Raw genomic sequence first — 26,654 nt, 5'->3', positions numbered from 1 at the left:
ACTCTGCTCTAAGTCCTCTCTGGAAACCCCACTGGGTGACCCAGGTGCCACCAAGGGTGCAGCCAAAGAAAAAGGCTTACAGTTCTAAGCGCTGACACATTAGCTGTTACACACAGTGAGGCCCAGGCGAAGCAAAGCTGCTGGGGAAGCATGCAGCTAACTTCAAATTTCAGAAACATTCTTATGGCCAAACAGGCCTGTCTTAGAGAGGCACGGAAGACAAATGCCAGAGAGGGTTCAGAGAAAAGTGCGATAAAAATGCAAGGTCATCAGTCTCACGCAAGAAGCTTTTGCTGCCACGACAGGTCATACAGAGTATTCATCTGCAATTTCTCCCTTTTAAGCGCTGACACACTCTTCCTCAAGAATGTGAAGAGAAATGCTATTTGCTAACTTGTTTACCATCTACCTCTCATCCTAGAACTCAGGCTCTGTGAGGGGAGGAATTTCTCCTGCCCACTATCACACCCCCAGGGCCTAGACACGCACTTGGAACACATCAGACACTCAACAGATAGTCAATTATGAGCATCAGGGTCCTGTGTTACCACCACTTACCAACTCTGAGACTGCAGACACCACTTACTAAAAAGGACCACTGCCCTCCATCTCCCCCAGCCCAGGTCCCAAGCCATCAACAGCAAAGCTGAGATTCCACGGCTCCCAGTGTTCTCACCTCTGAGAGAACATGCACTGTGGCACTTGGACTAAATCCTCCTACTGTATGAAACCTCACATGTTTTGGAGATGGCTAAGGAAAAAAGAGTATTTATAGGGACTTCCCTGGCAATCCGGTGGTTAAGACTTCCAATGCAGGGTTCAATCCCTGGTTAGGGAACTAAGATCCTGAAAGCCATGCAGCACAGCCAAAAGCAAAAAAAAAAAATTTACAGTCTCTTTTAAGTGTAAGTTTTACTTTTCAGGCTTAAGAATCTTTGGTTCAAGGAAGGACAGATGAAGTAATAACCATTAGCTCAAATTTCTGTTCAGTTTCAACCCAACAGGGTTGAAAAAACAGCTTATCCTCCAAACCTTGAAAGGCAGAAAAGACGTGGAAATGAGGGGGTGGGGGAGGGGGCTGGTCTGTGAGGGGTAAAGAGGGAGGGCTGACACTTTCCTGCTTCTCACCAGTGACAAGGGCAGATGCCTGAACACTCACTCTCCCTGGCAGGACACATTCTGTCCAAGTCTGGAGTCTACCAGTTCAAAAGGGACCAGGGAGCAGGAGGAGGATGTGCAGACACAGAGGACATTCTTGCTGTTCTTCCCTAAGAGTGCTGAGCGCTAATTGAGCAGGGAGAACTTACCAAAGACATGAGCGCAGTTAGTATTTTTAAAAGAACTTTAAAAACTGACTCAGAAAAGAACCCAGGTTTTTGTTTCTGTGGTTAGGAAGGACCCTCCCCCACTGGAAATCAGCCTCCAAGCACCCAAGAAAGAGAAGCCCCTCTCTTCTGATGCAGACCCCCAACCAAAAGCCTCGAAGGCCCTGGGTTGGCTGATCCCTTATTCAAACCCGGTAAAATCCGGACGTTGTTAAATTAACTCGTGCTGTTCTCTTACCCCAGCCAAAGTCAAGATGTTCTCCAGTGACCTGGTCATGATGAGACGCTTCCTGGCACGAGTTACTGCTACATACAGTAAATTCCACTCGTCCTCAGAAAACGACTCTGAAGAAAGCAAAGGGAAAAAAAATATCAACACAGAAGCCTGCTTACAGAAATTTATATTCTCATCTAAATGTTTACTATTCGGGTCTTCCCCGGTGGCGCAGTGGTTAAGAATCTGCCTGCCAATGCAGGGGACATGGGTTCAATCCTGGACCGGGAAGATCCCACATGCCGTGGAGCAACTAAGCCCATGCGCCACACCTACTGAGCCTGAGCTCAAGAGCCCACAAGCCACAACTACTGAACCCATGCACCACAACTACTGAAGTCCGTGCATCCTACAGCCCACGCCACAACTACTGAGCCCATATGCCTCAACTACTGAAGCCCGCGTGCTCTAGGGCCCACATGCCGCAACTACTGAAGTCCACGTGCTGCAACTACTGAAGCCTGTGCACCTAGAGCCCGTGCTCCGCAACAAGAGAAGCCACTGCAATGAGAAGCCCGTGCATCACAACAAAGAGCAGCCCCTGCTCACTGCAACTAGAGAAAGCCCTCATACAGCAACGAAGACCCAACACAGCAAAAAAAAAAAGTTTATTACTCCCTATCACCCCAAAAAATCCTCAGGATTTGCTGGTTTTATAAAAGCAAAAATGTCCCACAAACACCAACTCCGAAAACAAACAAAACCCTAACAGACTAGGGGCACAGAACACCCAAATTTTGACTCCATGACTAACAGAGAGCTTTTGTTTGTCTGTTTGTGGGAAAACTTCAAATAGTTTTATTCTAAGACTTAAAACCAAAACAACAGCACTGATGTTTAGAGTTTAACAGGTAGCCTTGAGTATAAACTGATACAGAAGCAAATGATAGAGTGCTTACGCTAATCCCTTGTATGATTTTCGGGCCTCTAATAAAAAGGAGAATTAAAGGAAAAACACCTTGGTGAGCAGGTAAACTGTATGTTTTAGAGCTTCTGTCTGATGGGGAAAAACCCACAGCTGAAGAGCTGGTGCAGGTTAAACAGGACGCAATAAACACAGCTGCCCTCTGAGCAGCCCTGAGGGAGGTGGACCCCGGAAGCTCAGTTTTTCTAAACACATAGTCTAAGAACAACAAATTTAGGAGCAGGAGGATTTTCTTGTTCTAGAAGGATCCTTCCAAGAGCCACACCGTGCAAGAAAAAGCAAGGCAGCCAGGCAGTGAGGCAGCAGCGGTTTTCTTACCAACTCTGAAGTGGGGCAGCTGAGCGAGGTTGTGCCTAGCACAAGGCACTTTCACGAAATCATCCAGGACATGCACAGTGTCAAACTCCAGGCCTTTGGCCTTGTGCACAGTGCCCAAGATGTACTCTGGAACAGAAACACAGCGAATGGGCAGATGAGGGGGTGACGGGGAAAGAAAGGAAAGAGGAGAAAAGCTTATACTTCCCACCACTCCCAAAACGCTAATTACGTTTTCTTGCCTGGGTGTGGCTTTGCAGAAAAAGGGGGGAAAAGGAAACTCAGTCACAAAAAAAAAGGGAGAGACAAAAAAAAGACGAGGGGAAAGTAGAAATTCGTTGCAGGTGTTGCGAACACGGCCAAGTCCCAGTCCAGAGCTCACGGCGGCTGCCCACCGTCTGCTTCCTACGCATGAGGGGACAGAGGCCCAGAAGAGGCTGGGGGTTTGCCCAGGGTCACCCAGTAGCAGAGATGGGACTTGGGAGCCCCTTCTACGAACTGGAAGTAGAACAGAAATAAAGGGGCCACAGGAGAACAGCAGCCTTGTTCCGCTGACACAGCCACCTCTGGTCACCCATGATGTCCACGCTGGCAAGAGGCACCGGAGGCCGGCTGCCCCCGCCCCCAGGGGGAGTGAAGAGCCCCCGTGTCCCTCACCTGCAAAGTCCAAGTCCTCTATGTGGCATCTCTCTATCCTTTCCACCAGCTCTGGAATCCGGATGTTGTATTTCTCCACGACTGCAATCTTGGCTTCCAGCTCCTTGTCCTCGGCCGCAGTCACATACCGCTTGAAGCCGCTGAAGCCCTCTCTGTGCACCCACCTTCTGATGAACCTGTCTTTAATGACGAGGTTTCCTAGAGGGAACATGCGTAGGGGTCAAGGTGACACAGGCTGCGCCGACCTGCACTCCTAACTGACCACATGATGAATGGTCTCAGAGCTGGAGACCCAGGTCCAGGCTCGACGGCATCACTAACCTGCCGCGGACGCCTGGGCAAGTCAGCGCAGTGACCTGTGCCATAGCCCCTCCAGCTCCAAACTCAGGGTCAAGAGCCCTGCCTTTGACATCCTTGTCTGCTTCTCAGGGATTCGAAATTGCGCGGTAATGAAAAAACGAAAGCGCTACAGAAATGTTAGAAAGGATCACATGGGGCCCATGCAGAAGTCTCGGTGTGTGAGGTCGCCTGGGCAGACAGAAAGATGGTGGGGAAGACGGCCTAGGGGCCAGCATGACAGAGAAACTTAGACTCCTGAGAAAAGGGTCTGGAAAGAGCCATCAGTGCCTCTGAAAACAGGAGGTCTCCGGCATCTCACCGCTGATAAGAAGCCACACCGGCTCCTCCAGAGCAAACGGGAACTGACTCAGAACCTGCCCGCCCGCCTCCACCCCGCCACTGTGTGCCTGCGTCCACCCCACGCAGCAAGGAGGACACTCACGTCTCTTCCGTTCTTCCTCCGGCTGAAGAAGCGTCCAAATATCAATGATTCTGTCCAATCCAAATGATTTAATCCCCTGAAAAAGTTTTTTGGTGGGATTTTTTTGGTGTTCTGTTGTTTTTAATTTTTTGTCTTATTTTTGTTACTGTTGTTAACAGGACAAAGTAAAGCAAACGTAGAGGTGGGATTTTGAAATGAGACGATTTTTTTGGAAACAGATCTCAAATTGCACCCAAAGCATAAAGACAGCAAGTGGGAACCTTCATCACGCACAAAAGCAGAGGCTACAACGCAGCCTGCAAACTCGGGATGACCCAGTGCTAAGCTCTGGCTGCTCCCTCAGACTTCTCCTACGTTTAGAAAAAGGGCAAGAACTAGCTGCATGTTGCTTTCATGTCAAAGAAGGCAATTTAAATCATCTACCTTCCAGGAATATAAAACAGCTGCAGCAAAGAAGACAGATGAGACCTGAATACCGAGTGTGGAGCACAAACACTCGCCGTTGTTTCTTCTGAGGAAAGAACTAGACTGTCTACAGGTACTGAATTTGTTAAAAGGTCAGCTCCTGGAGGAGAGGGCCTGACCCTCCTAGTTCAGCCCACCTCTACCGGGAGGCGTGTACTGAGAGCTGACTGGGGCCCAGGACAAAGGCTCCACACTCCAAGGGTTTAGATCATTTGGGGAAGGGACACATAAAACATTAACATCAAACAGAGACCAAAATAAGAGTGCAGATTATAACGTAACCAGAAGTGATCAAGCGGGATGACACATGTGGGAGTGAGAGGGGGAGAGAACAAGTTCACAGCCTGCCCAGCGTGGAAGATGCTCCAACAGTACCATTTCCTTACAATAACAAAGATGGCTAAACTATGCTATATCCACTGAGGAAGTATTGTAAAGTCACTCAAATAGCAACATGGGAGAAAATATGCTCGTGGGTGGAGTAAAAAACGCATACTCTTTTATGTACACTCTAAATGCAATTGTGTAAAAATACACAACTATAAGGCCAAAGACATAAATAATTAGCAAAAATAAGAATTTTTACATAAAACACTGAGATTAAGGGTGATTTTTTCCTTTTAATTTCCAAAACTTCTGTCACTTGGTTACAATAATCTTTATAAATTTTAAAAAGGAGCATCAGAAATTTTTTGATTTTGATTCACTTACTGTATGTACTGAAGGCCTACACAGAGTAGGCCCTGGAAAATATTTTTTTCATAGATGAACCGGTGAATGTCTCTTAGACATAAAACTCTGCTTCCAAGAGTTAAAAACGCCATACACATGTCACTCAACCCTCCTAGCTTCCCTGTGAAACAGGCAGTGTCACTGTCCCAGAGACAGAGGGGCTGAGTCACCTGCCACAAGCCACACACAGTTAGTGAAGAAGCAGAGCTAGAACCAGTGTCCACTCTGCATCCAGAGCTCAGGGCACCTCCCAGCTGTGCCCTCACCTTGCTTGTCTTACACAACTGATCATCACACCCCAGGACACTCAGGCAGGCGGCAGCCCCGCGTGCACACAGGTGAGAAGGGCATTCTTTTTTTTTTTTTTTTAAAGAACGAAGGAAAAGGTCCACAGTCCTCACTTGGCCAGACTTTACTGGACTCGCTGGACCAGAATGGCCAGGGGGAAGGACTTCACAGCGCAGACTCGGGAACAGTCACAAACCCAAATGCCTGTGTGCAGAGTAAGCCTGGATATGTGGGCTGTTTTCATCGGCTCTGTGTGTCGGCAATGTTTCCGGGCGAGAGCAGAGAACAGAAACGCACTCCTACCCCTATCAGGTGGATCCGGGCAGGCACTTCTCCATCCGTCACCCGGACGGCCTCATCAAACACGTTGGCGTTGGTCCGGGACAGCAGGGCCACCTGCCCCTTCGTGTCACCTCGAATGCCACCTTTTGGGAGAGAGCACAAACTCTAGGGCAAATCCAGATAAAGAGGGAAGCTAATCTGTGTAACAAATACGAGTAACTGAAAGCCTTACTCTGATGGTTGCCTCCAACCAAAGTCTTTTTTCTTACTCGCTTGCAGACATCCAAGATCGTAGCTCCCACATAGGCAATTTCCACACCAAACCTAAAACTCTGTGGGAGAACAACACAACGAAAGGAGTTAACACCCCCTGAAGAACGTGAGAGCATTGCTACCACCGCCAAGGCCTGGCCTCGCCAAACCCCACTGAGCATCTCTGACTCGCCCGACCTGGAATGGGTACTTGGAAATTCCCTACTGTAAACCGACTTAAACAGAACAGGAGCTTGGCAAGCAAAGAATCACTATGCTAAGTTTTCAGAATAGCATTTTCTATCTTGAAACCTGAGAGTTACCTGCTTTTCTTTATCTTTTGCCCCCAAATTCAAACCTTGACAATCTTCCACCATGTTTTCTACAGTTGTTTTCTTACCACTGTTCCCAGTGCAGCTCAGAGACCCCTACCTCATGCCTCCCCAACTTGGCCTCTTTCCCTCTGCCAGCTGAATCTTTCCCTCACGTGTTCATCAAGCCCTGTGCCTCGCCACAAAAAGGAAGAGCACTCCACAAAGAAAAGGTGACGTGTGGACTTTCAGGACTCCTGCAGCCTGGACAGCCCTAGCCCCTTCGTTCCCCGAGACCAGCAGCAAACTTTTCTTTTAAGCAAATCTACCATTCTTTCCAAACTGCCTCTAACAAAGAAGCGTATATTATACAGAAGATTAAGGGAGGAAGGGGGCCTCTCCCTGCCCCCTGAGGCTCCCTCAACATCGATTCAAACCCTACATAACCAGCCATGGGACTAATCACCATTTCCTGAGCATTCCCTGCCCTCCCCCTGCCATGCTACATGGCAGTAACTTCTTACCCTTCAAAACGAGGCTCAACACACTAATCCCTTGACTACTGTAGCTGGAAAGACACTATTCTTGCCCAAACTCATGGTATTTATTGCCTTTTTCCATTCACTGATAACTTAAGGTAATGAAGTATTGTGTACTTTGGTGAATATCAAAAACACAGCCTAAGGAAAGCAAGACTTTCAACAAACAGTACTTTGTTGCTATAGAACTATTCTAAGTGAGCCATAACTCAAATTATAAAGATCCACGAGTCCATACTGGCACAAATAAATAAATGAATAAATAAATGGAAGAGAAGACACAAAATCTCCTTTGCAGAAGAATTCCAAATAATCTATGTAGACACTCCAACTCTTGTTCCCGAGTGAGCGCAGAGGGCAGTGACTTCCTTCCAAGGCACAAAGTGTGGAGGGGTGGCGGGGGGAGTCACTTCACGGTGAAGGGACCTGCCAAGCACCACTTCAGCCAGGGGACCAAGACAACATCATCAGTTATAAATCATGTTGACAGGGGACTTCCCTGGTGGTGCAGTGGGTAAGGCTATGCGCTCCCAATGCAGGGGGCCCAGGTTCGATCCCTGGTTGGGGAACTAGATCCCATATGCATGCCACAACTGAGAGTTCACATGCCACAACTAAGGAGCCCATCTGTCACGACTAAGACCCAGTGTAGCCAAATAAACAAATAAATATTTTTTTAAAAATAAATAAATAAACCACGTTGACAGTATGGGCCCCCAATACCTTGTAATGAAAATGGCAATTTTTCTTCCAAGGCCCTCCTCCCAAAACATCAGTGCAACCACCAGACAAACACCAATAGAGGGGTATCTGACAAAACACCTAACCAGTCCTCTTCGAGGTCCAAAAACAAGACAAGTGTGAGAAACCACAGAGCACAGCCAACAGGAGCCTAAGACTTGAAAACTGAATGCAGATAGGGTCACATGAATAAGATCCTGGAATAGAAAAAGGACGTTTGGTAAAAAACCAAGGAAATCTGAATAAACTATGGACTTTAGTTTATAATAATGTATCCACGGTAGTTCATTAACTGTAGCAAATGTACCACACGAATATAAGACGTGAATAATAAAGGAAACTGAATGCAGGATGTGTAAGAACTTTCTATACCATCTTCTCAACTCTTCTATAAATCTGAAAGTAAAAAACATCTACTAAAAAAAATTCCTCTGGGGCTTCCCTGGTGGCACAGTGGTTGAGAGTCCGCCTGCCGATGCAGGGGACATGGGTTTGTGCCCTGGTCTGGGAAGATCCCACATGCCGCGGAGCGGCTAGGCCCGTGAGCCATGGCCACTGAGCCTGTGCGTCCGGAGCCTGTGCTCCGCAACGGGAGAGGCCCACGTACCGCAAAAAAAAAAAAAAAAATTCCTCTGGGTTGACGCCACCCTACATCTTTACAGCAAACAAGGGAAACTCCAGGAAATAAGGTCACTGAGTGGGCTACAGGGCCTCCTAGAAAAGAACAGAACACAGTACACAGTTCAGATGACACTGGCACTTTCACTGGAAGTCTCACATCCTCTTACTAGAAGTGAGTTTCTTAAAAGCAGTGGTTTTCACACCTTTTAGTTTCAGGACTCCTCATACTTTAAAAAATTAGTGAGGACCCAAAGACAATTATCATTTACGTGTGTTGTACCTACCTACAATTACCACATTAGCAACTTTAGTGCATTTCAATATAACAATAACCCCATTATATGATAACATACAGAACATATTTTTAAAACGGTATTTTCCAGGACTTCCCTGGTGGCACAGTGGTTAAGAATCCACCTGTCAATGCAGGGGACACGGGTTCGAGCCCTGGTCCGGGAAGATCCACATGCCATGGAGCAACTAACCCCACGCGCCACAACTACTGAGCCTGCACTCTAGAGCCTGCGAGCCACAACTACTGAGCCCACGGCGGTGCCCTAGAGCCCACACGCCACAACTACTGAGCCCTCATGCTGCAACTACTGAAGCCCATATGCCTAGAGCCTGTGCTCCGCAACAAGAGAAGCCACCACAATGAGAAGCCTGCACACTGCAACAAAGAGTAGCCCCCGCTCACCGCAACTAAAGAAAGCCCGCACGCAGCAACAAGACCCGACGCAGCCAAAAAATTAAAATAAATTTTTTAAATGGTATTTTCCAAAACAAAAGTTAGAGAGAAGAGTGGCACTGTTTTTACATTTTTGCAAATGTCTTTAGTGCCCAGCTTAAAAGAAGAGAGCCAAATCTCAGAGCTCTGTCTGCATGCAGCCTGGTGCAACAGCCTCGCAAAGATGAGTGCTAAAAAGGGGAGGAACATGTAACGGCCTTTCCAGACAATCAAGGCCCCAGGAGTTGTCATGCTCATGCTGGAAACAAGGTTTCCAAAATCTGGATTTCACTTGAAAGCAAGAATTCTATCTTCGGCAATACATATGTCAGCTGTTTTCCTTGAAGTCACAGCTCATAGCATGCATTTTTGAGAAAATGCCATATCTCCAAGTCTGAATAACCAGAGTTGGTAGGTCAGCTGCTCGTTCAAGCACAAATGAAAGAAGCAGCGGTGGAGCTCACACCACAATCACAAAAGTGCTCCTGGTCAGACAGCAGCACACTGCAGGGGCAGAAGGACCTCCCCATACTTCCCATTTCATCTCACAGACTGTGAGAGAGATGGACTCAAGGGTCTACAGTAATGAAATTAATCATTTTTCCTGTGCCATCAAGGATGTTCTTAGTAGGGACTTCCCTGGTGGTCCAGTGGTTAAGACTCTGCACACCCCCAATGCAGGGGGTCCAGGTTCGATCCCTGGTCAAGGAACTAGATCCCATATGCATGCCACAACTAAGAGTTTGCGTGCTGCAACCAGAAGATCCTGTGTGCTGCAATGAAGATAATAAATAAATAAAAATAAATATTTTTAAAAATAGTATTCTTGGGCTTCCCTGGTGGCGCAGTGGTTGGGAATCCGCTTGCCGATGCAGGGGACGCAGGTTCGTGCCCCAGTCCGGGAGGATCCCGCGTGCTGCGGAGTGGCTGGGCCCGTGAGCCATGGCCTCTGCGCCTGCGCGTCCGGAGCCTGTGCTCCGCAATGGGAGAGGCCACAGCAGTGAGAGAGGCCCACGTACCGCAAAAAAAAAATAAAATAAAATAAATAAAAAATAAATAGTATTCTTTTAAAAAAAGATGTTCTTAGTGAACTGCCTGCTTTCTTTTTTGACTCAGTGCCTTGCAGTGAAGAATAAGGCAACTGCTAGGACTGGCTGGTGCGGAAGCCGAGATTCTCAGCCACAGTCTCACCACTGACTTTGCATCATCAGTACAAATGTCAACATAGTGCAAGAGGCAGATAAGTATTATGAAAACAGTTTTGACTTTGCAGACCCCCTGAGAACCATGGAGAGCCACTGCTTAGAGGCACGGCTTTGCTACACACAGTGAGCCTCATGAAAACCCTCACACGGGGCCTGGCACGTAGTCAACACTGGAGAACCAGGGCGGGGAGCCACAAGGCTTGTGTGTATATACGCGTCTGGGGACTGGGAAGCAAAGACAGCGCTTACCTGTGTGAGATAGAAGACGTGAGTGTGAGGGACTGTGAACAGAGCGTTGACTGCACCTCGGAAGGTATAGATCTGTTGGTGTGGGTCCCCCACGAAGATTTTCCCACATGGCTGAGACAGAACTATGTTCATGATCGCTGCGACCAAGAAGATGGAAAGTAAGGGCTCTGAAGAGACACCAACCCGCGGAACAAAAAGAAACCAAACTTAAGACAGAAAAGGATGAAAATGCTTGCACACTGGACAGCAGTTATCTTTCCCTCCAGCATAGGTGCGCTCAATCCAGAGAAATAATTTTATAACAAACAAAAGAAACAGCTTCAAACCCTACGAATGCAGATTATTTTTACTCCTGAATAAATTATTGAGTATAAGAAACCACATAGGCAAATATAAAATGAGGCAAGTTATCTTCTCTGATAATATAATTTAAGGCCCCAAAATGACCTACCAAGTCACACTATTTTCTATCAGCCACTGGAAAAATACACAACACAAATCGTTCACTCTAAATTGACTACCTTGCCCCCCTCCACATGAGTCTCAACCCAATCATCTGGTGACCTAGGCTCAGCCAATGTTTTAATAATAACACAAGCAAAACATTTAGAGAAAATTAAGTCTCCTCTGGGTGAGGGGTGGGGGTGGAGAGACAAGTGCTGAAATCCACAGTCAGACAGCAAAGGGTTTCTGAATAACTAAGCGTCACACACTCCTCCTCCTGACAGATAAGAATCATCGACTTATGCACACACGAGTCCTCTTACACATTCACAACACTGTTGCTATGTGTTTGGGACTACTGGTGTCCTGAATGGTTTATCACCTGGGGTACAGTCCTGGGCCTCGTCCACAAAGATGGCGTCAAAAGAAGCCAGCAGAGGCTTGCTGAGCTGCCAGAGTTTCAAGTAGCCTACAAGAAGGGGCAGAAGAGTCAGAAATCGGAATGAAGCGGGTCCACGGTGGGGTTCAGGACTCAGCACGTGCGTACCGTCGTGCGTCATATGGTAAGCCTCCTCCTTGCACTCGCCCAGCTTCCGCATGTTGTCCCAGAGTCGGCTCGCTTCGAGGACACCGTTCTAGTAAGCAAGTAACACAGTAAAGAGAAGGTCATGACCCTGAAATCAGGAGTTCATGTCCATGTGCAGGGGTCAAAGCAAAGGCCCCAGCTCACGGTGAACAGCAGCCGCTCCCTGACCTCCCACAGCTCCACGGGGGCCTCATGTCAACGCCAGGCACCCAGATGGGCAAAAGCCAAGGGCTGGACCACACCCAGCAGTAGAGCATCGCTCAGGGAGCACAGCATCTGATGAACCAAGAAAGGTTGGATGATTCCTCTAGATTTATAACCAACAGTTAATTCATAAAAAGTGTGGTCAGGGCTTCCCTGGTGGCACAGTGGTTGAGAGTCCACCTGCCAATGCAGGGGACACGGGTTCGTGCCCCGGTCCGGGAAGATCCTGCATACCATGGAGCGGCTGGGCCCGTGAGCCGTGGCCGCTGAGCCTGCGCGTCCGGAGCCTGTGCTCCGCAACGGGAGAGACCACAACAGTGAGAGGACCGCATAATGCAAAAAAAAAAAAAAAAAAAAAAAAGTGTGGTCAACGACTGAAAAGACTTGATAAAAATTAGAAAAGAGAATCACATCTTTAGACCCTGGACCAGCAGACCCCACGACGAGCTCTTATAAACCCTGGGCAGGAGCCCCATCTGTGAAATGGAGGACCAGGTTGAGGACTAAGCAAGATGAGTGCTCTTCACAGAAAACCCTGTACACTTCACAGCCAGCACGACCGGCCTAGGGTCTCCCCTCCACCTCTACCTCCTGCCAGCAGCTCTACAGACATCAAAGACCAGTACAAGCTGGCACCATGTCGAGCCCTTGTTCCTCCCGACCCCTAACTCCAAAGGGACTGAGACACTCACCAGCTTCTCGCTCTGCTCGACCATGACTCTCTGTCCCTGGCTGTTCTTACACCAGATGGGCACGTGGTCGATCGTCAGCTCATCGTCAGCCGAGGCAAAGAAGTTTTCCAGAGTCTTACATACTAGCTTGGCCCTTATGAAGCCACCCTTCCCTTCAGCGAGGACAGAGTTGACCATGAAGGGGGTTAACTTGAAGAGATTCAACTTCTTCTTCAATTGGTACCTGCAATGCACATCCCAAAGGCACAGGGTTGGCATTTGTGGCAACTCGTGATTTACTGTCTCCCCCAGGCCTGCCCCCTTCTCTCTGATGACACCACCAGGTCACTGGAAGTGGCACATACAGGTGACGAGAAAAAGCCAGAAGAGCTGAGTGAGATCCTCGTAGGATTGGAAGGGGCTCTGCTACGCTTTCCAGAATTCACATCTAATAACCCAGGTGACGAAGTGGCTCACAGCAGATACCACTGTTCCAAGGCATGGACCAGACTCCAGGAGGCCCCGGGGGGACCCTCGAAGCTCCCTGAAGCTTTCTCGTCCAAGGGGACGCAGCTCAGAGGCCCTGGGTGCCTGGAACAAGTGCCCCTCAGCCTCGTCTTCTCCCCTCCAGCTTCTGAGGAAAGCCTTAATGGGTCAACCAGACTGGTGATGCCCTGAACTCTAGGCAAGTCACTCTGACCTTCTGTGCCTCAGTTCCAGACACATGAGAATGCCTCCCTCAGTGAGATAGTGTTATGCTTCCCTCAGTAGCAATAGATCTCTATAGGGTGGAAGTACAAACCTATCTATGGCCATATTCAATGGCCATATTCCCTGCCTGTAAGTGAAGATAAAGCACTAAGTTTTCTCCGAGTCACTGTGGTGTACTGACTGCAACGTTGAGAGCAATAACTGGATGTAATGGCAACAGTGGCACCACGATGCTCACTTGCGCCCGATGTGTCCGTAGGCCATGGAGTGGAAGGTCTTGCAGATGACATTGCTGGGGAAGACAAGCTCAGCCTGCTTGGCGATGCTCTTGTTGAAGGTCACATATAGAAACCTGCTCTCGGACCACTTCTCAGCGTACTTGACCAGGGTGGAGGTCTTCCCAGTGCCTGGGGAAGCCAAGAGCAAGGGAGGTGACCCTCTGACCGGGAATAACGGTTCCCACAGATGCTATAATCGGGTCCCACCCATGCCTAGCTCCCTGCTTGCCTGGGACCAGACAGTGGCAAGTTCTCCAGTACTGATGAAAACTAAAAACGGTGCCGTGAAGGGAGCAGCAGACTCAAGACAGAGCCACCTGGGTTGGGGTCGCAGCCCCTGCAGCTCTAGAGAGGGGCCACTTCAGTCTGCTCCTCAGCCTGTATGGGTAACACTGACCTCATAGGTGTGCAGGATAATCACCCAGATACCCAGCAGAGGAACTCATAAACGGTAGCTATGCTGGCCTAGGCACCATTCATGCTTCGAGAGCAAGAGCATGAAAATGAGATTCAAGGATCCTTCCAACCCGTTCTGAACTATCCTATCTGCCCCTCCTCCCCGCCTTTCATTCAGTTATTCAGTTAGTCAACTGTCACCCACTGAACAAGTATTTCCTGAGCACCTACTGCACACCCAATCCTACACTAGGCACTGGGAGCGTGTCACAAACACAAAGCAAGGTTCCTGCATTACAATCTAGTTGGGAATAAAACACCAACACAGCTAGAACAATTGGAACAAAAACAAAAGAGAATAATGATAACACAGTAGAGTGAAAAAGAATATGGATCTGGAAACAAAAAAGAAAATCTTGCCTATAAAAGAAGAAAAATAGCACCTCCTTTCTGACCTACCAGGGCTGTTTGAAAATCAACAGAACAATGACAGTCTGGAGGTGTTTACAGAAGGTGTGTGTTGGCTATTTTTCCTATGTAATCAGGCACCAAACAGTTAATACAGATTAGTCATAGTGAGAGTTCAGAATCACGGCGGTCTCAAAGGGCTGAGGAAGCCTCCACCGAGAAGACACAGAAGTGACGGGGGTCAACATCGGACGGCAGAGAGATAGAGGGAGTAGGGGGCGGAGAGGGGATGGGAGGGGAGGGGAAAAGGCACGTTTCTGGAGAGAAATAGATCCAGCTTTGAATTCTACCTCCATCACATATTTGCTCATTTAATCTGGACCACATCATTTTAATTTCCCTGAGCTTTAAAACCTCATACATAAAATTAACCAGGAATTCCCTGGCCATCCACACTTCCACCGCGGGGGGGGGGGGGGGGGGGGTCAATCCCTGTGGAATTAGGATCCTGCATGCCACGCAGTGCAGCCTAAAAATAAACCAACCTCACAGAACGTTAGGATTAGCACAGGGCAGACATTTAATAAAGTGGCTGTTGTTTTTAGTAGAATATTTAGGCAGAAAAGAAGCGGGAAGGCATTCCAGGTAGAGAAAATAGTATGAGCAAAGGTTCAAAGAGCAACCAAGTACTTTAAGAGCCAGGAAGCACAATTAGCTGACTGAGGAATCTATGTTAGAACCAAAAGGTAGGAGGCCCTTCTAGACTTCACCCTATAGAAATCAAGGAGCTCCTGATACTGTCTGAACAGGGGATTCACATGACCAACTGCCCCATAAGCAATCAGTGTCTGAGCAGATATGATGATACATAATAGGCTGGATCAATCCCAGTGGCATCCACCCCACAAACAAACTCCTATGGACCATTTGTTCACCAGGAACTCCAGTGTGGATGCCCCCCCTGGAGTGGTAAGAAAAAGCAATTACTCCTTGGCAACTGCTTTTTAGATGATTTAATTGTAGCAGTTCAATACTAGATTAAGGTAAAGATATTCTGGCAGGTGGCGGGTAAGGCGGTAAGAGGCATTCCAGGAATGGCAGCCCCCTTACCTGCAAATGCCATAATTTTTACCACCTGGAGAGGTTCCATCTTATGGCTTAGGATCAGCTGTTGTTCATGTGTCAGCTGGATGGTTGTTTTCTTGCTGTAATCATTACAGAAGAGAAATTAGGAAAAGAATAAGGAATTTGAAAAGATCAGGTGATAGACTGTCAAAAATGAAACAGGAAACCAAATGGGATAAAATTTAACCAGAAAAAAGGGGAGGGCCACCCCCCTTTACAGTGATTAAAATGTTCTAAAACTAGGTTATGATGTTGGTTGCGCACTCAGTAAATCTACTAAAAATTACTGAATTATACAATTAAAATGGGTGAATTTTATGTAATGTAAATTATAACTCAATAAAGTGGTTAAAACAAAACACCTTTTCCTCTTCAAGTACGAGAGTCAGGAATCAAAGACGTCCACACACACACACACACCCTTACAGACATACCCTGGCCAGACCGATGGTTCCTCTTTCACTTCTGTGGCCTGAGCACAGGAATTCTCCTGAAGATACAGGCAATAGAAAATGTTGTAGTGAATCCTAACAGGAAAAAAGCAGATTAGAGGTTTTCAAATTCAGTCACAATCTGTATCTTATTTTTCCTCAGATGTTTTTTAGACTCCTAACCATTGCTAAAAATAAAATATGTACCACCATTTTATGAAAAAAAGGGAAGAAAAAGGGTTTAAATATACCTAGAGCTGAGCTATATTTACCTGCACTGTTGGAGGTAAATATGTGGAAAGCACGGTTCTGGGAGAGATGCCTGGCTGCAGTGGGCAGAGGCAAAGGAGATAGACCAGTATGTGCTCTTTGGGGAACAAAATGTAGCCACGTATGAACACAGAAGGCTCCATCCACTCCAGGCTCAACAGCCCTGAAGGTAGACACTGCCTCGGGGATGGTGTACGACCCCATGGCACCTCACATTCACAGAGCCCACCTGCCTACATCGCTGCACTCAAACCTCACGGAGAACCTGGCGGAGCAGTGGGTGGTAGGGCCCGCCCAGCGATAACGCAGGGAAGGGGCAGGGCGGGGGCCAGTTACCGGTTGCTGATGTTGATCCCTTTCTCCCGCATGGCGTAGAGCAGCACAGCAATGCAGTACAGGGTCTCGGTGATGTCTGGCATGGTCACTGTGGAGCTGGGCCGCCGGAGGCAGAAAAGCAGCTGCTGGATGTCATTGACGCTGCTGGACAGGAGGACGACAGCCGCCACCAAGGCCCACACGTTGACACCCTGAGGAGGGAGGTGGACAGGATGGGAGATGAGACCCAAAACACAACCGGTAAGAATCACATGGGATAGCTGGTGAAGAAAACCAGGTTTGGGGTTCGTGTACCTTCCTCAGACCATCTAAATGGAATGCAAACTTCCTGAATGACATTTGGGAAACACCAGGCATGTCTCCTTTTACCCTGGATTCCTTCTTTCTCATCATTTTTAGGTTTGAGTTCTTAAGTTTTCTTTGATTAAATAACGTTTAAAAAGTACTTAATGCAAGACCCTGCACAGACGTGATCCTCTCGCCTCCTCACCAGCCCACCCCACCCCCGCCAGGTCAGTGTGAGCTCTCAGGTCCAGACACTCAAGTCAAACAAGCTCACCATTAAATGTGTGCCCACCTGGGAGGCACAAATATTGGGGGATACAAAAGAAGACAGCAGTCTTTAGGGGGAAATCAAGACTGACAATTCAATGGCATTAAGATGTTAATTTACTATTTACTTTATATTATTATTAGTTAATACTTATTAAATATTAAGTTAACTAAATATTAAATTATTGAAAATTATTATGGACACAGTACGCTCCATTTATTAATGTCTAAGAAAATGTTCACTAACATGGAAATATCAATAACAGAAATATAGGGACTTCCCTGGTGGCTCAGTGGTTAAGAGTCCACGCTCCCAACGCAGGGGGCCCGGGTTCGATTCCTGATCAAGGAACTAGATTCCACATGCAGGCCGCAACTAAGAGTTCGCAAGCCACAACTAAGGAGCCGGCAAGCCGCAACTGAGGAGCCCACCTGCCGCAACTAAGACCCAGCGCAACCAAATTTAAAAAATAATAATAATAACGAACATATAAGTATATAACTATCATTCTTAACTTTACTGCAAGCCTCCCTGTTAAAAATGCATCCACAAAAGCAAAGTTCCACACACCTTTCACTACAACCATACTGAGAAACAAATCTCACTCCATCAACAATCACTTCAGTAAAGATGGACAGAGAAATAAATGCACATGGCTGGATTTCCAACCCTCGACTGGCTGCAGAATGAGGCTGAGGTTGCATGTGGCTTCCAAAACAAAACTTAAGAAGAATCGCTATCCAGATGAGAAGCCACAAGACAAAGGAAACTGGAGACTATTTACAGCTTCTCATTAACTCACTGTGTGTCAGTACAAAATCCTTCTTTTCTCTGGTTCTTTCAAATAACCCAAGGTGTCAACAATACAATGGGCTGCCTTGTAAAGAAATCCTTACTAATCAAAGTGTATAGAGGCTAGATGACCATCCTCTGTTGGGACCGTTCAACAGAATGGGAAATTGGATGAAATGCTTTTTAAAATTCCTTCCAAATTAAAGAATCTGTAACAACATAGCCTTTTATTTCTCTATGGACCAATGACAAGATTAAGGCTTCAAAGCAAAGGCTGAAGGAAGACTTTGAAAATAAATCTAAAATAACCTTCAACCAAACTTGATCACCAATACACTTTCTTCCAAAGAGAAAAGGTGTCGCCTCCCCAACCCTCCCCTCCCTGCAGCCTCTTCACGTACGGCAGGGGCAGCGTAGAGATCAGGGAGGTGTTGGCGCACGCAGGCCTCTGCCTCGGGGAGGAGGAGGTGATCCCTCAGACTCCACAACGCCCGTCCAGGGTCCACACTCGGGGAGCACTTAGTGGTGGCTGTGTAGCTGTAAGACATTCACAGCAGCGTCCATGGGAAAGGTGATCCAGTAAGTGCTGATTTCTGGGAAAGGACTCTGGAAACCGACTTCCTCCCAGGAAACAGGGACTCACCGGATGAGGTTCAGCACACACAGGTCTGACTCCTTCTCTATGCCATAGCTCGAGAGGATGCCGTCCACTTTGCTGACAGCTTGCTCTTCATTCATCAGGTATCGGTGATACAGCTTTTTCCAAGGAATGAACTAGACAGTTTAAAAAATCCAAAACAACATGCAGGCAATGGCTATTAGAGAACTGATCAGGCCACAAACATAAAGATAATTATTTGAAAAACAATCATATTCTACAATTCAAAAGCTGGGCAAATGGGGTAGAAAAATTACACAAATTTTAGTTGGAAACTAGGAGGAAGGGGGTCTCTCGGTTTTGATTCCAACATTAACTTTTTACAGAATCTGGGAAGAGCTAGTGCTTAAATTTCCCTATCTGAAATAGTGTCCTGTCCCTGTTGGGACACTAATGGCTCAGAGCTTCAGCAAGGATTAAATAACATGAGAGTTGTGGCTATACTAAGATTAGACAAAATAGACTTTATGTCAAAAGTTATTAGAAGAGAGACTTCCCTGGTGGTCCAGTGGTGAAGAATCCGCCTTCCAATGGAGGGGACACAGGTTTGATCCCTGGCCAGGGAACTAAGATCCCACATGCCGCAGGGCAAATATGCCCACATGCCACAACTACTGAGCTCGCGCACCTCAACTAGAGCCTATGTGCTGCAAACTACAGAGCCCACGCGCCCTGGAGCCCACGCCACAACTAGAGAAGAGAAAACCTGCACGCCACAACTAGAGAAGAGAAAAGCTGCACACCACAACTAGAGAGAAGCCTGCGTGCCACAACAAAGCCCGCGCGCCACAGCAAGCGCTGCAATGAAGATCCCGCGTGCCTCAATGAAGACCCGACGCAGCCGAATAAATAACTTAAAACAAATTATTAGAAGAGACAAAGAATATTACTTGATGATAAAGGGGTCAATTCACCAAGAAAATATAACAATTATAAATATGCATGTACCAAATATCAGAGCTCCTAAATCTATGAAGGAAACACTGACAGACAGCAACATAATAACAGGAGACTTCTATACTCCACTTTCAAGAATGGATAGAACAAACAACACTGGACCAAAAAGTCATACTGAACACTCCATCCAGCAACAGTAGAATATACAATCTTCTCAAGTACACATAGAACATTCTCCAGGAAAGATGACGTACAACAACACAAAACAAGTAAGTCTTAACATATTTTAAAAGACTGAAATTATAGAAAGTATGTGTTTCAATCACCATAGAAACTAGAAATCAGTAGCAGAAGGAAAACTGGAAAACCCACAAATATGTGGAAATTAAACAACACACTTAAAACAACCAATGGGTCAAAAAAGGAAATCACAAAGAAATTAGAAAACACCTTGAGACAAATGAAAACAAAAACACAGCATAACAAAACATATGGAATTAAGTGAAAGCAGGGCTAAAAGTTTAAGTTGATAGTTATAAAAACTTACATTAAAGAAGAAGAAAGATCTGGATTTCCCTGGTGGTGCAGTGGTTAAGAATCCACCTGCCAATGCAGGGGACACAGGTTTGAGCCCTGGTCCAGGAGGACCCCACAGGCCGCGGAGCAACTAAGCCCATGAGTCACAACAACTTAGCCTGTGCTGTAGAGTCTGCGAGCCACAACTACTGAACCCACATGCCTAGAGCCCATGCTCTGCAACAAAAGAAGCCACCACAATGAGAAGCCCGCACACCACAACAAAGAGTAGTTCCCACTCACTGCAACTAGAGAAAGCCCACGTGCAGCAATGAAGACCCAACACAGCCAAAAATAAAATAGTTTTTTAAAAATATTTTTTAAAAATGAAGAAAGATCACAAATCAACAAACTAACTTTACACCTAAAGGAACTACAAAAAGAACAAACTAAACCCAAGGCTAGCAGGAGGGAGGAAATAATAAAGACTAAAGAGCAGAGATAAATGAAATACAGAATAGAAAAATAGGAAAAAAAAAAAACCAATAAAACTAAGAGGTTTTTTTTGCAAGATCAACAAAATCAACAACCCTTAGATATATTTTGGAAAAAAAGAGAAGATTCAAATAACTGAAATCAGAAATGAGAGGGGAATATTACAACTGAGGTCACAGAAATAAGAAGCCTTATAAGAATACTATGACCAACTGCAGATCAACCAACTGGATATACTAGAAGAAATGGATAAACTCTTAGGAACACACAACCTTCAAAGACTGAATGATGAAGAAACAGAAAATCTGAACAGACCAATAATGAGTACCAAGATTGAATCGGTAATCAAAAGCCTCCCCCAAAGTTGAAGAGTCCAGGACCAGACTACTTACTTCACTGAAAAATTCTACTGAACATTTAAAGAAGAACTAACATCAATCCCCCTCAAACTCTTTAAAAAAACTGACGAGGGAGCACTTCCAGACTTATTCTGAGGCCAGCATAACCTTATACCAAAGCCAGACAAAGACACTACAAGAAATAAAAAGAAAATGAGAGCTGTGACAAGGTCACTGAAAATAACCAAGTCATTGCTGGTGATGATAAAAACATCAAGAGGTAAGCATAAGCTGAGATATCTTCCCAAAATCTTCTCAAGCGGAATGGAGGGAAACCTCATCTATCCCCAGTTCACATCAGAAAGATCTCAATTAAATGCGTAGAAATACTGAACCAAAACAGAGTTCACAAATAAAAACAGAAAGATATTTCTTAGAAAGTAGGAGACAAGACCCCAGGCAAAGAATGGAGCAAGAGCAATATGAAATTTCCTCCAAAATCTTTTGGGCTTGGAAGATAAATGTACTAAGTTTTGATATATCCACCTTTCCCTCCATCTCCAAGGTTTTAAACTTCAATGCATTTGAAATAAGTTAAACTCTCTAACTCTGGTTTATTCCCAATGTCTGCTCTAAGGGACATACAAGCTAAGCAGAACATTCTCCCAGCCCTCAGGCTTACTGGAGACCTGAACCTGGGAAGTATAATGACACAACAAAGGGAAGGGCAGGGCACAGGATAACGGTATCAGGATATCCTTTCTGAGATCACGGACTGCCCCTGTGTCATCTTCAAAAGGTACTCTCGTGACTAAATGCGACACTCATTTACTTATCACCTACTATATGTAGAACATCGTGAGACAGTGCCGAATGCAAAAACAAACAGGACAACCACCCCTCTAGCAATGCGCTAATAATTTAAAGGGAGGAAGAAGGCTCTCTAAAACCATAACAGACATGATAAGCTTGAACAGAGGTATAAATCACTATAGTAGCACCAGGAAGAGAGTGAGAGAGTGATTTCAATGGGATGGAATGGGAAAGTGTTAGTCTAAGAGTGCAGCCTTGAAGAGGAAAGACATCAACAGAGCTATGCTATGAGGGGCCCTTTCGGTTTGCTGGGGGAAGTGGGGTACAGATTAGACCAAGATAAGGAAAGTACTGTGCAGTCCACAGTTGGGAAGCAGAACATCATTGTTGTGGACAGAATACAGGGATGGACTGGACTGAAGTCAGCAATGAGCCTGGAATAATAAATGAAGTCAGCAATGAGCCTGGAATAATAAAGTGGGACACACACAGAAGGTCCCAGTTGCCTCCAGGAGATTGGGATTTGATTCTGGAGGCAAATGGACACCAACATTTCTGCAGAAACGCCATTGTCAGAAGTAAACATTAAGTGAAGCGAATCCATGGACTTTTAGAGAAAACATGAGAGAACGAAAAGCAGTTTCCATACCAGTGGATCACTGATTATCTCCCTCCAAAAGTGGCACACCAAGCTCAGATTCCAGTAGAGGTCTTCCATGGGGAGGAAAGCAAAGATGTGCCTCAGGACCTCGCTGGGCAGGCTGCAGATGTGGCTCTGGGGTTCCTGGCAGGACGAGGTCCCAAGAAGCCCATAGCAAGAGTCAGGAACAGGATCAGGACCAATGTCCTCCACCTCCTGGCTGGATTCTCCAGGCTGTGCAGAGAACCATGACACACTGTCCTCTGCTTCCTGCCTGCCTTCCCTGGGCTGTGTGCACGACAGGGACAGATGATGCCGTGGGGTCTTCCTAGAAACCCCATCCCACTGACTGGTCCCTGTGGCTTGATTCCTCTCGTCCTCGAAGGACCGAGACCGCTTCCCTGATGAGCGTGGCCATGCTGTTCCATCACCTCCCTGAGGCAGGGCGCAGTGGCCTTCTGCAGCAAAAATCATCTCGTCCTCCGAGTCCTTAGAGGTGTCCTGGCCCACAGAATTGCTTTTGGCCATGTCATTGGTGCACCGCTGCTGGCCAGCAAGGAAGAATTCAGGGTTGTATCCCGGGCATCCTCGACCTGGACAGAGAACCCAAACAAGGTGAACGAGAAATGAATAATGACTGATGACCCTTTGTTGACCCAAATAAGACAAACTAATTTTCAATTATCTATTTTAATAGAGGAAAGAGACAAGGATGTATTTTATTGGTCAACTGATTATATAAATAGTTTAATCCAAAAAATATTTATATCGGGCTATATAATACAGTCAGATACACATTTGGAAAGAGACAGAGACCAGTCTTTGGATGGTGTGAGGACCACATTACACCTTGCAATATATACAAACTGAATACCTGAACGGACAGGAGTACATGACTGCTCACATTCACACATCTGCTCATAAAATTCACCTCTCCTGGCTTGTTCTTACCATTAAAAAAAAAAAAATCTAAATTTGCATAAGTAGAAAGGAAAATGATTTAGATTATCAGGATACAGTAAAACCCACTCTTCTCATTTGACAGTTAAAACTCTTTCAACTGATTGTTATTTCCTCCTGTGAAACGGACACATTATTTAAAATATAAAAATCAGAATTTTCTTCCTATTATTAGTGGTATCTAATCTAGTCTATACATTCATTCAATAAGTATTTACTAAGCACCTATGATTTGGAAACAAATATAAACTGTATGTAAATCATATAATAAAACAGTATATATAGTCCCTGACCTCACAGACTTTTCAGGCACTGAGAGGAATCCATCTGGTGATTTCACACATCACCACGGCATTTTAAAATTCCTATAAATTATTGTAAAATGCCAATGAAGTATTTAAACACCTTATCAATATACAACAAAATATATGGTACCTTCCTGAAATGGCTGTAGTCAGAATTCTCACTTTAAAAATTAAGAGAGTGAGGGGCTTCCCTGGTGGCGCAGTGGTTGAGAATCCGCCTGCCGATGCAGGGGACACGGGTTCGTGCCCCGGTCCGGGAAGATCCCACATGCCGCAGAGCGGCTGGGCCCGTGAGCCATGGCCGCTGAGCCTGCGCGTCCGGAGCCTGCGCGTCCGGAGCCTGCGCTCCGCAATGGGAGAGGCCACAACAGTGAGAGGCCCGCGTACCACAAAAAAAAAAAAAAAAAAAAAAAAAAAAAAAAAAAAAAAAAATTAAGAGAGTGGATCAACTATACTTCAATAAAAAAATTTTAAAGTAAATAATAAATTAAAAGTTTTTAAAATTAAAGTAAAAAAAGAGTGGAACAAAACTACGTTTAGCTTTTAACAGGATACGAAACCTACCACTTTTTTCTATGTTAGAAAAAATTATAACTGCTTCTGGGGCAATGTGCTAGAAACCCAAGTTTTGAAGCCAATAGGCCAGGGTTAAATTCTGATGTTTTCTAATTGTGGAGTTAATTACACCAATATTTATGAAGAGCTACCCACCTTTTCAGTGCTAGGACTCCACACTGAAACACACATGCTGACAAGTCTTTAAAAGTAAAGAACTCACAACACAGAGGAGAAGTTGACTTATACACACAAAACAGACAAAATATCAAACACTATATAACCACCGAGTTTAAAACTGCCTCATACAATTGGTTACAGTGTTTCCAAAAAGTGGTAAACAGAGACTACCATCACATCACAAGAATTGAAGATGACTAGTGAGATCTGAGCTGGATTCTGAAATGAGATGTATCACAGGGAAATAAGACAATCTGGATTATACAAACAGGTATTAATGAAAGTGGGAATTCACTTGGCACTAGATGGGTCATAAGGAAAACAAGCTGCCAGAAGTAGAGCCTGCATGTAATAACGTCAGGGGATTGAGCCTGAGTCCCTAATAGTAACAGGGAATGTACCACACTGGAGGTTCTTGAGAGTGGCAGTGACATGACAGAAAATGGTACTCAGGAACATTATTTGATATTCGAGCTGATATGGAAAAAATAAAGTCTGAAGGCAAGGAGAGGGTTATTGCAGCAGCCCAGGTACAAGGTGACAGAGGGCACAATCTACCGTAAAAGCACTGAGGGGACATTTGAGAGAAAAAGAGTGATACAGTGGACCTAGCGATGGATTGGACAAAGAGAACTGCTGAAGAGTCAGGAAATCACGACGGTTGCAGAATGGAATCATGGTGATGCTGGGATGTGTTCCCTACTACGTTATAGTTAAGCCAGCTAGTGGAATTCATTCAGCCATGCTTTTCTGGGGCTTTTACCAACCACTATGATAGGATGGAATTTTCACAGAAAACTCACAAATAGTGAAAAAGTGTCAAAGTATTGCAACAGAACCACAAGATCACAGTAGCAGTATTTACAAATACCGGGAGATATTCAAAGGCCACACACACTACAGATTCTGAAACGCAAGGTATTTGGGGGGAAGACATACCTCCAGTCCCTCTTTTGGTTCTGGGTCTAGGATAGAGACCGTGGTTTGTGTCTCTGTTTGTCCATCTTTGACCGAAGGCCTGGGTCACGGCCAAGTGACTCCGAGCCAGATGTTGGCAGTCGACGGCTGTAAGATGCTTCCGCTTAAACCGTCTCACTGTTTTGTATCAACAGGCAGAAGAAATGGGACACTTGTTAGTTATCAGCAATTCTACAAGCTAGCCAGCAAGTTAACCTTAATTTTCAGGAATACAGTGGCTGTGGGCCACCCAGCCAGCCCTTTCCCTCTTCCCCATATTCCTATCAACTTTCAGTCATTTTATAGTTTCTTTGCATCTCTTCCTTAGGATTTGAAAATCCTAAAATAAGACCCTAAAATAACCTTCTTTTCCACCTATCATACTTTGTAGAAGCCCTGATCATGAAATGCTCATTCAAAAAGAAGTTGCCACTAATGGATAAACGGAGATCTGGCAACTTTTCCTTGACTTTAGCCAGGCCATTTATACTACCATAATAACCATAAATATTTTAAGAGTTGGCTACAGCTTTTCAAAAAAAACTCATGCATCATCCCCTGTATACCCCAGCTTCTCCAAGTCTGAGAATCAGAAGGCACTAAGTGGACAGTCACAGTAGATTTCCCACCACTGCTGTACGTCTCTCCCCATGCACCCCACCCCACCCCGTGCACCCCTCTCGGCCCTGAGAGCAACTCAGCATCGGGCACTGATGTCACAGGACAGGAGCAAGGCCCCCAAGTAGAAGAGGATCGAGCCCACTTTTCAGCATCTTCAGAGGAGAAAATTTCATATTCTCCCTCAGCAAAACACTACAGCAGTGACTGTGCCTAGAATTCTGTCTCAAGAGTATTGAAATATTTTTGTTTATATTAGTCATTTTTCTGCCAGGTATTTTTTCATTCCTATTTCTGCACTTTATAGCATGTAAGATCTAACTACCTCCTTATGGCATTAAATAGAACGGTTACACTACTGTAAAACAGAACAGTTACACTTAAAAAAAAGAGGACAAGAACAGATACAAGAGAATTAAAGTGACCCTTTAGGGACTTCCCTGGTGGCGCAGTAGTTAAGTATCACCTGCCAATGCAGGGGAGATGGTTTTGATCCTGGTCTAGGAAGATCCCACATGCCGCGGAACACCTAAACCCATGCGCCACAACTACTGACCCTGCACTCCAGAGCCCCAAAGCCAACAACTACTGAGCCTATGTGCCACAACTACTGAAGCCCAGCGCCTAGAGCCTCTGCTCCGCAGCAACAGAAGCAACCAAAATGAGAAGCCCGTGCACCGCAACGAAGAGTAGCCCCTGCTCGCCACAACTAGAGAAAGCCCATACACAGCAACGAAGACCCAACGCAGCCAAAAATAAATAACAAATAAAAATAAATTTTAGGGCTTCCCTGGTGGCGCAGCGGTTGAGAATCCGCCTGCCAATGCA

The 26,654-nt window shown here is 45.9% G+C and overlaps 1 protein-coding gene across 1 annotated transcript in view; it reads right to left on the bottom strand.

The window, feature by feature from the left end:
• The window catches only part of FBH1 (F-box DNA helicase 1), a 46,581-nt gene that overhangs the window by 9,484 nt on the left and 10,443 nt on the right, over positions 1 to 26,654 (bottom strand). Inside the window, exons 2-19 of the mRNA XM_067030195.1 lie at positions 25,191 to 25,346; positions 22,261 to 22,844; positions 18,538 to 18,668; positions 18,296 to 18,431; positions 16,550 to 16,740; positions 15,947 to 16,039; positions 15,498 to 15,592; positions 13,544 to 13,712; positions 12,616 to 12,838; positions 11,681 to 11,768; positions 11,516 to 11,602; positions 10,690 to 10,826; positions 6,277 to 6,376; positions 6,066 to 6,187; positions 4,278 to 4,353; positions 3,497 to 3,694; positions 2,843 to 2,968; positions 1,564 to 1,670 (exon numbers count right to left, since the gene is read on the bottom strand). Coding sequence (XP_066886296.1) covers positions 1,564 to 1,670; positions 2,843 to 2,968; positions 3,497 to 3,694; positions 4,278 to 4,353; positions 6,066 to 6,187; positions 6,277 to 6,376; positions 10,690 to 10,826; positions 11,516 to 11,602; positions 11,681 to 11,768; positions 12,616 to 12,838; positions 13,544 to 13,712; positions 15,498 to 15,592; positions 15,947 to 16,039; positions 16,550 to 16,740; positions 18,296 to 18,431; positions 18,538 to 18,668; positions 22,261 to 22,844; positions 25,191 to 25,346 — 2,819 coding nt within the window. The remainder of the gene's footprint in view (positions 1 to 1,563; positions 1,671 to 2,842; positions 2,969 to 3,496; positions 3,695 to 4,277; positions 4,354 to 6,065; positions 6,188 to 6,276; positions 6,377 to 10,689; positions 10,827 to 11,515; positions 11,603 to 11,680; positions 11,769 to 12,615; positions 12,839 to 13,543; positions 13,713 to 15,497; positions 15,593 to 15,946; positions 16,040 to 16,549; positions 16,741 to 18,295; positions 18,432 to 18,537; positions 18,669 to 22,260; positions 22,845 to 25,190; positions 25,347 to 26,654) is intronic.

This window comes from Kogia breviceps, chromosome 3 (assembly GCF_026419965.1).
Source record: "Kogia breviceps isolate mKogBre1 chromosome 3, mKogBre1 haplotype 1, whole genome shotgun sequence".
NCBI lineage: Eukaryota > Metazoa > Chordata > Mammalia > Artiodactyla > Physeteridae > Kogia > Kogia breviceps.
Note: the sequence above shows the minus strand (reverse complement) of the source record. Positions and strands in the feature narration are given on the sequence as shown.